Raw genomic sequence first — 15,078 nt, 5'->3', positions numbered from 1 at the left:
TTATTAGCATCAGAATCGATCTTAAGCGCATATAAGTCTAGCTCATGTCAAAATCTAGGCCCATTTGCATCTTTATGTGAACCCTAGTCTAGGCATAATCCCAGTCTTTTCCAATCTAATCCTAGTCCATTTCCAATGTCAAGCGCATGTCCATTTTCAAGTCTAACTTCAAACCAATAGGTCTAAGTCCAAAATTAGGTCCATATAAGGCTCAACCAATTTCCTGAGTCTATTCAAGTTCGTTTCCAAACCCATATAGGACGAAGTCCAAACCATTTAGCCTAGCAAAACTATTCATCCTTAAGACCATAATGACACCTTTTAGACCTAGCGAAACTAGCCAGCCCTTTAAGACCATAAAGACGTCCCTTGAGTTTAGCGAAGCTAGTGACCACTAAGACAAGAATGGCACACTTTAGACCTAGGAAAGCTAGTTATCCCCAAGAACATAAATGCATCCCTTGAGTTTAGCAAAGCTACTTACATCTAAGACCATAATGGCACCCGTTGGACCTAGCAAAGCTAGTTATCTCTAAGACCATAAAGGCACTCCTTGAGTTTAGCGAAACTACTCACCTCTAAGATCATAATGGCCCCCTTTCAAACCTAGCGAACTAACATAGACTAGTATTCAAATTGCACTAAAATATTATGTGGTTATTTCATTGCATAAAACTTGACATGAATCGATATTAAGTTCAGGTCATTAATGGACGAATTTGATTCCTGATCTTATTTGTACTCTCTCTCCCGAACTCAATCTATGGTTTATTGACCATTAATGGAGTCAAGACGAGGAAATATACATTGGATAAGTCTCTAAGTTTCCTCTATGATTTTCCAATATTCAATTAGGTGTATGAGTCTTCCTTTAAAGACTTGTTGATGATTTCTCTCTATTTTAAAATATTATTTTTTAAAAAAACTTGCAATGAGTTAGTCAAATACGCGTTCCTCCGATCCTGTGTAGGTGAATAAAAACATGCCTACAGATGCGCAAATGAGGATGAGGCGGGTAAAACGTAAATTCCACACATGCCCCATTACATATATCAACTACAATTTTTATCTCGATCCTCACCTCATCACCGGCCAAACCTCCACCTAGAGTTATAAATGTGTCTTGCCTTTATAAGGGGTGGCAGCCCGACCCGACTTTGGCACAACCCGTCATGATAGGCCCGTTGGTTGATAGTCATCCAATCATGAATACCATTTCCAAATATGGATCTAAGGCAAGCACAAGCACGACGAGGTTGCCAACCTCCTATCTAACCCATTTTCGACAATAATACAAAAAGTTGAAGATTCATAAGGAAAGTCTTAGATATAACATAAACGAACCCTACACGGCTACATGTAGATTAAGTCTTGCTGGTTCCCTCTTTTAAAATTGTGGTACGAGTCCAACATAAGACAATTTTTCTTTTGACCTCTTCCAGACTTGGCTCGACCTGACATAAAGCACACTACCACCCCCATCACGTCTCAACCTGACCAATGGATATCTCTACATCCATCCATTCTCACCTAACTTAAACGCAAATAAAACAAGTCTCCACCAAACTCGTTCCACTAATATGCTTGTATGAGGCTATCACTAATGCCGTAATGCGTATCATGAGCTAGTAAAGTAGAATTTTTCTCTTCCTAACATCATAGTCCGATAACAACAACTTAAGAAAGAATCAAGACAAGATTCACACAAATAATGTCCTCCATTTAATCAGAAAGTAGTTTACAGCAAACACCGGCCAAATGAATATTTCGTGTCAGAGATGGGCATAACCCCACATTCTCCCAAAACCAAACAACTAAAAATCAAATTACAAGGCTGCCTAAATAAAGCACAAGAAGAACCAAAAATAAAAAAAAACAAACACTCTTTTTCCACTACTTTTACAGTTTCACTTCCTCATTTTCTCTCTCCTCCCACTCCTTCCCTCCTTATCACTATTCCTAATTTCCTACTCCTACACACTGTGTGTCTGTGTCCAACCGCCCCTTCCATTTCCCAATAACCCATAAAACAAAAACAAACAACATACACCAAAAACCGCCATTCATTGGCATTCTATTGTTGTGCTTTGTGTCGTTCTTGTTCCTGTCTCTCATTAACCTCCTTTCTATAATTCTGCTTCGATTTTTCGCGGTTCTGAATTGCGCAAAGTTTTTCTTTTTTAGTTAAATGAACAAGAATAATCAGGTCTAATCGATCCCGTGAGGCCGTCACATCCTAACATGGATCTGGAAAACAACAACCGAATCAAGGTAAGACATTTGTCAAATTCTAATTGGTTATTATTGTAGGACCCCATTTTTTCTGAAACTCTGGGGAAACTGGAAAGTAGGTGGGGATTGGGGAAGAGACGAAGAGTGTAAGAAATATAAGTGTATTAATGTTTTATAAGTTATAACAGTTAGAAATTCTGAGTTTTTCTGATTTGTGTTTTGTTGAACTTGCAGAAAGAATCATGGAAAACAGTTCTAACCCTTGCTTACCAAAGCTTGGGAATAGTTTATGGTGATTTAAGCACATCCCCATTATATGTTTACAAGAGTGCATTTGCTGAAGATATTCATCATTCTGATACTAATGAAGAAATTTATGGGGTTTTGTCCTTTGTTTTTTGGACATTAACCTTAATTCCATTACTTAAGTATGTTTTTATTGTTCTTAGAGCTGATGATAATGGTGAAGGTGGTACTTTTGCCTTGTACTCTTTGTTATGCCGCCATGCCCGTGTAAGCTCTTTGCCTAATTGCCAACTTTTGGATGAAGAACTTTCAGCTTATAAGAAAGATGATTTTACTACATCTACTGATAAAAATGATACTTCATCTACCTTGAAATTGACTTTGGAGAAGCATAAAACATTGCACAAGGTTTTGTTGGTTTTGGCTCTTATTGGTACTTGTATGGTTATTGGTGATGGAGTTCTTACTCCTGCAATTTCTGGTACTTTACAATCTTTTCTTTTCATGCTCTACTATTTTGGTCTCATTTTTAAAATTTGGGAATTTATTATGGATGTTTTTAGTTGCTAATTTATATGCAATGTGTTTTTGGGGTTTCAGTTTTCTCAGCTGTTTCTGGGTTGGAACTCTCACTTACCACATCTAGGCAGCATCATCAGTGTAAGTTAGTGATTTATTTACCTTTTTTTTTATGTTTTAATTTAATAATAGTTTATTTACGAATTAGGATTCTGGATTGAATTATCGCACATGGGGAGTTGAATAGTTTTAATTGGAATGAATCTCTAGTCATATTTTTGTTCTATATTAGAGAGATGGAAGTTTCTTTTAGTAATATCAATTTTGGAATTTATGACCAAGTAACATATGGCTAGTAGACTTGCTTATCAGGTCTTTCAGGCGGGTCAGTGCGGGTCATTCAGTTGCCGGCCAATGTGAGTCTGGTCGGGTCGGGTCATGCGGGTGACGAATTATTAATACATAGGTCAATAAAAGAGAGGTAATAGCAGGTTAGAAATAGAGAAAAATTAGCACACATAAAAGTAACCATACATAAACACAATTTTATTGTTCAAAAGGATAATATTTAGTATATCCACACCTTTTATATTAGTGTTGGAATTTCTTTAATAGAGAATTATTCTATTCTATTCTCTATCAATTAGTAGTATATCTGTATATGTTGATAATGTATAAGTATTATGAATCGGAAAAAAAACTTAGAATTGTATACTAACTTAGTATATATCGAATTGATAAATAATATTAACTTAAATGACCGGCAATCATGACCCTGTGTTAACAATTTCGTTGCTTAAAATGATTATGGAACATATTGACTGATATTATTAATGCTTCATATATACTTTAAGCTCTTCATACATAGCTCTTATGATTATATGGTGATGTTTGGTAATGGGAACAGAAGAGAGCTAAATTGACATGAGAAATTCTCAATTGTTTTAAGCATGTTGATCCTATGACATCTTCGTTTACCATGTAAAAGTGTACTACTAAAAGTTCACAAAAAGTAAATAATTATTTAGCTATCAGAATTTTGGCTGGGATTTAGATTTTTCTTAGTTTTGAAAGTTTTGGTGGCCCTTTCTCAATTAACAATATCACGTGTTCCTGTATTTAGTAAACCACATAAAAGTCATTTTTTTATTAGATTGCACACAGTGGTGGGGTCCACCCTGGGGGGGGTCCATTAAAGTAATGTTCAAGATGGGATTGTGCTCTCTTGTGCATGCCTAATCATCTATCTTTTGCATAAAACGAAATTTGGGTTTCCATCTTGGAATGACATGTGTACATCAAAAATGGTTTTTGTGGTGCAGATTTATGACGAGAAAATGTGGCTTTAATTGCATTAAATCATTTTATGGTCATTGTTTGGTAAAACTATGGCAGTTTAGCTGGGTGGGATATGACTCACATGATTTGATAATGGAATTATTTTCATGTGATTTGCTTGGACTTTTTGAATACTATTGAGTACTGAATGATGTCTAAATTGTCCACAAGGGAGTTTTAAGTCACCTATGCTACCAGCTTGACGGTAAGAGGAGCCAGGTTTACCTAATTGGTGGTCCTGGCACTTCGCGAAATTATTGCAGAAGTGTACAATTTTTAGCGAAGTAGGTAACTCCGAAAGAAATTATGATTTACTCATAAGGAAAACAAGAAACTGTGTTACGTGGCGCTTTCCCTTGAGAGTTTAGGGATTCGATCTCAAGACCGAGTACATATACTAAAGTTCTAACCACTAGGCTATGTTATATTTAGTGTTATTATCATAAAGTATAATATTAATAAATAAAATTTTTTCTTATCCAGGGCATAGTCCGGACCTAATAACTAGTTCTTATCAAAGTGTGAAATTCAAATTGTATAGATTACAAAGGTACTATTACTGAAAGAGTAGACGTGGAATGGATTGGAGATAAATATAGGGAAGATCTATATGATCTTTTTGTTATAAGATATGATTCTGATTGGTAAATCTGATTCTATTATATAGTGCCTTCTCTGTAATTGAATGGACAACTAATATTCGTATGACCTTATCTGGCCTTTAGCTAAGTGGATATTGTTTAAAACACAAGGCATGTAGATATTAACCAGATTTATTGCCATAACTTATTCAAAAAAATGTTTTTTAGGCTGTCTCTTTTCTTAGTTGAAGTTATTCAAACATGATTGGAGATTATAAGAGGGCATCAAGGAAAAGTTGCTTGTCTTTCACCTTTAGAACTTTTACCAGTTCTATGATTCATTCCTTAAATCTTGTTTATTATATTTTATTGTTATCATGCTATTCTTCTGATATTTTGATAATGGTGGATTGCCTTATTAGCTGGAAGCTTACTTTTCTAATATCTTATGTTCCAGTGTCCTTAAGCTATCATGGCCAACTTTACTTTTTTAGTGCTTCTCTATTAATATGTTGCCGAATCTCAGCAATACTACGTCAAAAGAAGATGCTGTGCACTGTTCATCTTTTAATTGCTTAAGAAATTATCATCGCCACATCAACTTGTTCATGTATCAACAAATTTGATAACGACGTGCTCTGTGAATTTCATTCGAGCGTTATTAAGAAGTCCTATAAAGTTATTTCTATGACTTCTAAGTAGTTGCAACACTTTTGACTTGTGCGTTATTCGTACATACTAACTTTGATCAAATATTTTTATCTATATATGAAAGAAAGGGTGTTATGTCAAGGTTGTTGGATTAATATAAACTAGTTGCATATGCACGTGATGCGTGCGCCGATAATCTAATGTAGGTATATACAAATGAACATGTTTTTTAATCTAAAATGATTTTGGTAGTGATGTAAATGATTAAGGTTCTTTTGTAGATGTTATTATCTTTTTAAATTAAAGGTGAATGATTTTTAACTGTTCAATACCGTCACTAGAAAATTTGATTGATGATTTAATAATTTCTTTTTAGCGACTATAGTATAGTTCTTTAACAATTATAAATGTTAATAAACCATATTGTTTGAACATTGTAAATATGAAATATTATGTTATCACAATATATTGCTAACTTTTTTTGGTTGAAGATTCTAATTTATTTCGTGAATTGATTGTGTCTATCTAGTTTGTCAAGTTATTAATGATATTGCATATTCTATTTTTGACCTACTCATATGGTAAATTTCATTGATTCTCATTTTTCAATTTTTTTATAAAAAGAAAAACATTGTTTTAAATTATTAGAGGGTATCCTCTATGGCTTATATAATAGAGATACATCGACCTTTTATGATTTTCTAATACTTTCTCCGTTTTGTTTTAAGTGAAACATTTGCTTTTTTACGCAACCCAACATGCCTCTTTAATCATTAGTATCTCTAGTTGTGTACACGTAAAAAATATAAAAAAGTTATAATTTGATAATATGCATCGAGATGAATCTAATAAGATCGCACTTGACTATGTTTTTCTTCATATAATGGCGATAAATTGAAATCAAAATTGATCAATGAATAGTGTCATTTCACCCAATGTTTCATTTAAAACAGAATAAAGGAAGTATAAGGTTTAAGATATCAATAGTTAAAGCTATATGTTGCCTACTTGGCTAACACGAAAGGCAAAGTATTACATAGACAGACAAAGTAATATTTTTGGTTATGTTTATATGATCATTTGGGTCGATAGTCTTCAATCATGTCGAGCATATAATTAACATCATTACATGCAGTCTGATGTTCAGTGGTGTGTTTGTAAAAGTGAAACTTCAACGTCTAAACTTCTTTTTAACAGTGAAGTGGTAAATGCATGTATAACAAATGAATGGTCAAGAATTATTGGATTACTAGCTTTAGATCAACATAACTCAGCATTTAGTGCTTGTTTGGTTGAATTTAGGAAGTATGAATTCCTTGGAAGTTTATTTTCCCATATAATTGTATTTCCTAGGATTTGCTAAATGTTGATTGATGATTGATGGGAAATGAAAATTTACATGGGAATTTCCACTTACCTAGGTCCCCCTAGGTAAGTAATTTCCTCCATTGTTTGAGCAGTGAAACTTCGTAGGAATTTCTACATCCCATGAATTTGTCAACCAAACAATATCAGAAATTTCCATTTCCTAAGAATTATAACTTCCTATATTAAACAATGTCAACCAAACAAGCACTTAGAGTTAGTTATGAAGTTTGTTATTATTGTTATAAGTTATTACCACACCTGTTGTTTAGTATAAAAGCTCATGTAATAGATTCTGTCAGTAAAAAAAATTCACTCTCTGAAATAACAAACTCATTTTCCTTTCTCTCTCTAAACTTCTTTCTCTCTGAAATGATCTGAATCTCACTAAATAACATGGTATCAGAGCTCGCTGAACAATTACGATCCTTTTCTCGATCAGTTCAAGCATTATTCTTCATCATCTGGTCAATTTCGTCAATTTCATCCTGAATTCTAGTAATATTTTTCTAAAATCTTGCTTCTAGAATCTGAATTGTTACTTTACAGTTGTGATTCATCTGTCATCTCAAGATCCTGATAATATTGCGTAGATTCATGCATGAAATCTTTGAAATCCTTCTGAATTTGTCTAAAATTTCTGAATTCTTGTCTGAAATTCTTGAAACCTCTGAAATTCTTTTGAAATCCTGAAATCCTTCCAATCATATGTTAAATTGTTGATTCCATTCTCTAATTCTTGTTATTCAGATCTATGATTTCATAAATCTTGAATTCGAATTAATTGCTTACTCATAATCTTCTTACTCATAACCTAATCCCGTTCGTTCTTCACACAATGATACTTCATCATCTAGTGCTTCTTCATCATGTGAACTAAACACTTCGAGCCCCCTGGTTTGGTTCTGGAAGGCACATGAGTCCGAACGCTATGTTGAATGTGCGACCGACACTACACTACGTAGGTACCTGTGCAGGTAAGGCGTCGGTCGGTCCTAGAAACGGCGGCATACTTAATTAAACACTTCTCCCACTTCACATTTACAAAGTGAACCTCCTGTTACCTCAAATATTACGGACTTAATTGATCTTAGTAATATCATTCCCTCATAGCCTACTACTCTTAGACATTCAACCACAACTCATCAACTACCTTCTTATCTCATGGATTATCATTGTCATACACCTACTACATTCACCACTGATCATTGGTGTAATCTAGTTGCTTTTTCTTCCTATCCAGCCTCACATAAAGCCTTTTTGCTTCTTCCTCTCTTCAAATCCAAGAACCTCTTAACTATGATGAAGCACCAAGCAAACCAGAATGGGTATTGGCGATGAACAAAGAAATCCAAGCCTTACATGACAATGACACTTCGGAATTTGTTGATCTTCTTAAAGGGAAGAAACCTATAGGTACTAAATGGGTTTACAAGGTGAAATTGAAATCTGGTGGGTCTTTAGAGAGGTGCAAGGCAAGGTTAGTAGCCAAGGGTTATAACCAAAAATATGCCATTAACTATGAGGAGACTTTCTCCCCAGTAGTCAAAATGCCCACATTTAGGTGCACTATAGCACTTGTAGCAAGTAGAACATGGCCTATTTACCAGTTAGATGTTAACAATGCTTTTCTCCATGGAGATTTGCATGAAGAGGTGTTTATGAAACTCCTTTTTGGTGTTCCTAATCCTCTCAACAAGGTATGCAAACTTAAAACGTCCGTTTATGGACTAAAACAAGCTTCTAGGCAGTAGTTTGCCAAGCTTGTTGGTGCTCTTACATCTCAAGGATTCATACAATCCAAAAATGATTAGAGTATGCTCATCAAAAGATCACATCACCATATAATTGTTGCAATTTATGTTGATAATATCCTCTTAACTAGCACAAATTCTTCTACTATTGATGAGTTGAAAGCTTATTTGCACCAATCTTTCAGTATTAAAGATGAGCTGAAAGCTTATTTGCACCAATCTTTCAGTACGAAAGATGTGGGTAGTGGGGTATTTACCAAAAGGCATCTTACTCAGTTTCAACAAAAGTTCACTAAGGAGCTTCTGTGTGAACTTGGTTTTGATCTATCCAAGAAAACTACTACTCATTTACCTCTTCATCTCAAATTACAAGTTGGTGATTTACTTCCTGATCTTGAAGTTTATAGGCCTCTTGTTGGTAACTGGTAAGTTGAATTTTTAACCAACACTAGACCAGACTTCGCATAGACAGTTCACTCTTTGAGCCAATCTATGCAACAACCTAGAACTTCTCATCTAGGAGCTTTGCATAACACTCTTACGTTTATTAATGCTACAATTGGCCGAAGTATTTTACTTCAAGGAAGTGATGGGCTCAAATTACATGCTCAGACTGGCTTACTTGTCCATAATCTAGAAGATCTATCATAGGGTATATACTCTTGTTTGGTAAATCTCGTATTTCCTTGAGATTTAAGAACAATAAGATTGTAAGAAGAGTTGGGTGTCACAAATCTTCAACCTGTCACTTTGTTCTGTGACAATCAAAGTGCCCTCCAGATTGCAAGGAATCCACTATTCCATGACAGGACCAAACACATTGAAGTAGACTGTCACTTTACAAGGGACAAGGTGTTAGAAGGACTCTTACACCTATCCTATCTACCTACACAGTCTCAACTAGCACATGTGTTTACCAAGACCATTCCTGCTTCTTAATTCAAGTATTTACCCTCCAAGTTGGGTCTGTTTGATCCCTCTTCTACTACTCAAACACCTCCCAACTTGAGGGGGGGGGGGGGTATTCTATTACTAGCTTTACATCAACATCACTCAGCATTTAGAGTTAGGGGTCGTTCGTTATCGTTTTTTCTTTTTCAGTTTTTTTGAAAACTAAAAACCAAAAACAGAAAACTAGAAAAAGTAGTTTTCACTTTGTAGTTGTCAGTTTTCAAAATCATCATGTTTCCAATAAATTGACGAATTTTTTATTCATTATAGGACATATATCATATGACTTTGAAAACCAAAAAAACAAAAAAAAAAGAAAACCACCGTAATGCCGAACGGGCCCTAATTAGTTAGCAAGTTTGTTATTATTGTTTTAAGTTATTACCACACGTGTTGTTTAGTATAAAAGCTCATGTAATAGATTTTGTCACCAAAAAAAGAATTCACTCTCTAAAATAACAAACACATTTTCCTTTCTCTTTCTTACCTTCTTTCTCTATGAAATGATCTATATCTCACTAAATAACAATAACAAACTTGCTAACTAACTCTAAATGGTGAGTGATGTTGATGTAAAGCTAGTAATTCAATAAGAATAAACAACTCTCTATATTGCAGGTTTGTAGATACATACCCACGGAAAAAAAATGCGGCCGCTTTCGTGGGAACGGTCGCGTTGTCGCGGGAACGGCTTGTAACAGGGAAATATAATGTTTCGCAGCCGATGTTTTTGACCAATTATTTAAAACGAACGTATGTAACGGGGATAAAAACGTTCTAGCGCGGCGAGTTCACGTTACGGAATGGACAACGCAGCGAGAAGTATGTGATTTTTATTATGTTGTTTCATAACTGGATTTCGCGGAACGGCAAATCCAAAATTCGTTACAAAATGGTTGTTTTGTAACAGAGCGGGAGAGTTTTAATTCCATGTACATACCTACTAATTACCGGAACATAGTAGAACTTATTTCCCTGCTATAAGTTTTCTTAAGGTGAAGAGAACAAAGTCTTGCACGTTTGATACTGTGATTCTTGGAAGCTCTGGAGCAACTGAGCCATGTATAGCATTAGCAGTAATTTTGTCTAGAATAGCCATTGTTTCATCAAAATTAAAATTCATGCATCCTTTGCTATCTTTTGCTAAAAACTATGCTGCACTTCTTAAGCACTACGCCACTACTACAAAGTTGAAGTGTTAATATCTAATCCATTAAATTTGCAGAATTTAAGAAAAAAATTCTGAATCATGTTTGTCATTTCTAATGCATCCTTGTTTTTATGCTTGTAATAAGTACATTAATTTAGGTTTAGGTATACATAAACTTGAATTTGTACAGGGTTGTCAAAGTTGTGACAAAGTACATGCTCATTGAAATCAGATGTTTTATGAACTTATGCAATTAATCACTTTTGCAGATATAGAAGTTCCGATTGCATGTGTCATACTAATATTGCTGTTCGCCCTGCAACATTATGGGACTCATCGGGTAGGATTCCTGTTTGCACCAATTGTAATAACATGGCTCCTATGCATCAGTGGAATTGGTGTATACAATATTGTGCATTGGAACCCTCATGTTTATCAAGCTCTCTCTCCCTACTATATGTACAAGTTCTTAAGGAAAACCCAGAGAGGGGGTTGGATGTCTTTAGGTGGAATCCTGCTGTGCATGACAGGTAAAAACAACTCATGGTGTCCCCAATCGACTAGCCACCAATGACTTCAGTTTAGATTGGTCTAACATCGAGTATTATTTGCATCAGGTTCAGAAGCTATGTTTGCGGATCTGGGACATTTCTCCCAGCTGTCTATACAAGTATATGCTCATAGATTTTGAACACCTTTTTTTTTTTTTGGGGTCTGTTTAGTTATCTGCGTTGCTGACACATTATCCTTCCTACAGATTGCATTTAGTTTTATTGTGTATCCATCGTTGATCTTGGCTTACATGGGACAAGCTGCTTACCTGTCTAAGCATCATTCTCTACAAAGTGATTACAGGATTGGATTCTATGTATCTGTTCCTGGTAAGCGTGCTTATTATCATCTGAACCTCTTTAAGGGAGTGTCTATACTAAAGTTTCCTTCTGAAATTGTGTACCGTTTCTGGTGAGGGGTTTTCAGAGAATATAAGATGGCCTGTTCTAGCTATAGCCATACTCGCTGCAGTAGTGGGAAGCCAAGCTGTCATTACAGGGACTTTCTCTATCATCAAACAATGTTCTGCGTTGGGTTGCTTTCCTCGAGTTCGAATAATCCACACATCAAACGAGAGACACGGCCAAATCTACATCCCAGAGATTAATTGGATATTAATGGTTCTTTGCCTTGCTGTTACAATTGGTTTCAGAGATACAAAACACTTGGGGAATGCATCAGGTAATGTAGTTTCTTTGACAAGTATTATGATGTCAGTACGTATGTCTTTTGGAATGATCAGTCAAATCCTGGAGAGGAAGTGCTGCCTATTAAAAATTTTATAAGATTTGAACTGAATAGTTCTTTATAAATCCATCTTGTTGCCAATCGATCATATAGTTGGGTATTACTAATTCCAAAATTTCCTTAATAATTTATTTTGCACTTGCTGTTCCAACATTGTTTTGAATTCTAACAATGATTTATTTGCTGGAATAGGTTTGGCAGTCATAACAGTGATGCTGGTAACCACCTGTCTAATGTCCCTAGTAATAGTATTGTGCTGGCAAAAAAGTGTAATATTTGCTGTTGGGTTCATATTCTTCTTTGGCTCCATAGAAGCGCTCTACTTCTCAGCATCACTTATCAAGTTCCTCGAAGGGGCATGGGTCCCAATCGCCTTATCCTTCATCTTTATGATGGTCATGTATATATGGCATTATGGCACTCAAAAGAAGTACGAGTACGATGTCCAAAATAAGGTTCCCATTAACTGGCTACTCGATCTGAGTCCCAATTTAGGAATCGTCCGAGTACGTGGAATCGGTCTCATACAAACTGAGCTTGTCTCTGGCATACCCGCCATTTTCTCTCATTTTGTGACCAACCTTCCGGCATTCCATCAAGTGCTAGTCTTCTTGTGCATAAAATATGTGCCTGTCCCTCACGTAAAATCTGAAGAACGTTTTCTTGTTGGGAGAATAGGCCCCAAGGAATATCATATATATAGGTGCATTGCGCGATATGGGTACCGTGATATTCACAAAGATGAGGTCGAGTTTGAAAAGGATCTTGTCTGTAGCATTGCAGAATTCATTCGTTCAGAGAAGCCTGATTGCAAGAACAATATTCAGGATAATGAGGACGATGAGGAGAATCTTACTGTTGTAGGGTCTTTCTCAACTAGTCGGGGAGTTAGATTGTCTGAAGATGACGGTGAAATAATTGGCACCTCCCAGCTCCAAAGAGTGGAGTCGTTAGAGAAGCCGAAGAAGAGGGTAAGGTTTGTCGTCCCTGAGACTCCGCAAATTGATCCTGGTGTGCAGGAAGAGTTGCATGAACTAATGGAAGCAAGAGAATCTGGCATGGTCTTTATTTTAGGACATTCATACGTGAGAGCCAAGAGTGGTTCGAGTTTAATTAAGAAAATCGCTATTGACTATGGTTATGATTTCTTGAGGAGAAACTCTAGGGGACCTAGTTATGCAGTTAGTGTTCCCCATGCTTCAACACTGGAGGTGGGAATGGTGTACCGTGTCTGATTATGTTGCTGAGAAACTGTGTAGCTATAATGTGTATTACTGGATTGTGTATGTACATGTTAGACCAGGATACAATTTATGTTTTGCTAATTCAGTACCATCAACATCAGAATACAAAACTAAATTTTGCCAATTTGTGTGTCAAGTGCCTCATACTCCATATCATATTCATATATTTGTAACGCTTAGATGGTGCATACAATTGTACATTTGTATGTAGAGGATGGTGCGCACATGTACATGATAGCAAGCCAAATAAACAAATGTACATGACTAACAAGGCAAATGAACATATATACATCTCTGTTGGTACATGTTCATTAGTATTTTGGTCTTTGTGTTTTTATTCTAGTCATTCATGTTTATCGTACGTATGATTTTCATCTTATAGATGTGTGCATGTATTGATGTGGAATAAGTTTTGACTAATTAACAAAACATCTTTTTAGAAAAGTTCATAAAATTATATTGCTTATCATCCAATAGTCTTAAAAGTTTTGGTGCCCTATGCTATTATACTTGGGTCCATGTATAATACAAGTACCAAAAATTTAGGTTTTTTTCACGAGGTACTCTTGTGGTTTATCAAAATTCATGGAGTACCCCTCCTTTTTTTAGTGCACTAGGTATCCTTACTTTGGGGGTAAAATGTACAAAATGCCCTTAATGACTAACGATGTCAAGTTTTCGTTAGTCAATAGGGTTAATTAACCCCTTTAACCCTAATTAACTAACTAAATAGTAACATTTAACCTACCCTACCACCATAACTTCAAACCCTAACCCACCACTACTACATTTTGACCACCCAACCACCAACACCACCTCCCCTCCCCCTTCCTCCTTCACCCCCTACAACAATCCTCCCCCGTCGATTTCCCTAACCCACCCCCACCACCACCCTCGGTAGTTGCCCCCTCCCCTGGCAGCAACCCCATCCCCTGTCAATTTTCTCAAAACCTCACACCTCACCTCCTCTCACACTCGCGTCGCACCAGACCGCCACCACCGTGCCGCTCATCAACATCACGACACCAAACCATCCACCACCTCCCCTCCTCTTACCCTCCCCAACCGATTTTCGAAAATAAATTTTCGCAATCCTAGGAATCAGTTTTCGAAATCCACGAAGGAGGAGAGAGAGATTAAGAACAACAGCAAAGGGAAAGGGAATTCGACGGGGGTGGGGGTGGGGGTGGGGAGGGGGAATTCGACGGGGGTGGTGGGGGAGGGGTGAGAGGCTGCGTGGGTGAGGGAGGAGTGGGGGAAGGTGGTGGTTGGGTGGTTAAGGTTGGGGTTAGGTGTTAGGGTGTTAGGATTAAGGCTTAAGGGTTAGAGAGTTAATTAGGATTATAGGGTTAATTAGGGTTTGACTAACAGAAACTTAACGCCGTTAGTCATTAAGGGCATTTCATGAATTTTATTGAAATAGTAAGGGTACCTGGTCCATTTAAATAAAAGGAGGGGTACCCCATGCATTTTGAAAAACCAAAGGGGTACTTGGTGAAAAAACCGAAAAATCTATGCTTCAATCTGTTATGTAGAATTTGACCAAGCAAGGCTTGGCCTAGTGGTAAAGATTTGATCTCATGATTCAAGGTCATAGGATCATACCCTATTAAGGGCTCTTTGGAGGTGAGGTTTCCCTTACCATCACCTCCTTCCCAAGGAGTCTGGCCTGCAAATCTAACTAGTATACATGAGCGAGGTGTGAATTTAGTAGGATCATTCATCTTATCTATCTAAAAAAAATGTAG

General features: G+C 36.3%; 1 protein-coding gene across 1 annotated transcript; it reads left to right on the top strand.

Moving 5' to 3' along the window:
• Window positions 1–1,618: 1,618 nt before the first annotated feature.
• Window positions 1,619–13,454, top strand: LOC104883983 (potassium transporter 8). Its single transcript, XM_010668567.3, has 8 exons — window positions 1,619–2,271; window positions 2,467–2,959; window positions 3,079–3,138; window positions 11,057–11,317; window positions 11,405–11,457; window positions 11,545–11,668; window positions 11,766–12,020; window positions 12,279–13,454. The coding sequence occupies exons 1-8, from the start codon at window positions 2,242–2,244 to the stop codon at window positions 13,319–13,321; spliced, it is 2,319 nt and encodes a 772-aa protein (XP_010666869.1). The 5' UTR covers window positions 1,619–2,241; the 3' UTR covers window positions 13,322–13,454.
• Window positions 13,455–15,078: the final 1,624 nt, after the last annotated feature.

This window comes from Beta vulgaris, chromosome 2 (assembly GCF_026745355.1).
Source record: "Beta vulgaris subsp. vulgaris cultivar EL10 chromosome 2, EL10.2, whole genome shotgun sequence".
Classification (NCBI taxonomy): domain Eukaryota; kingdom Viridiplantae; phylum Streptophyta; class Magnoliopsida; order Caryophyllales; family Amaranthaceae; genus Beta; species Beta vulgaris.
The sequence above is the reverse complement of the archived record's forward strand: the minus strand, read 5'-3'. Positions and strand labels throughout refer to the sequence as shown.

Bases quoted from the DNA above. Each gene is read 5' to 3' on its own strand.
- LOC104883983 (XM_010668567.3), top strand. From the start codon at position 2,242: ATGGATCTGGAAAACAACAACCGAATCAAG. The intron at 11,458-11,544 runs GTATATGCTCAT...TCCTTCCTACAG, and splicing joins TCTCCCAGCTGTCTATACAA to ATTGCATTTAGTTTTATTGT. The intron at 11,669-11,765 runs GTAAGCGTGCTT...AGGGGTTTTCAG, and splicing joins ATTCTATGTATCTGTTCCTG to AGAATATAAGATGGCCTGTT.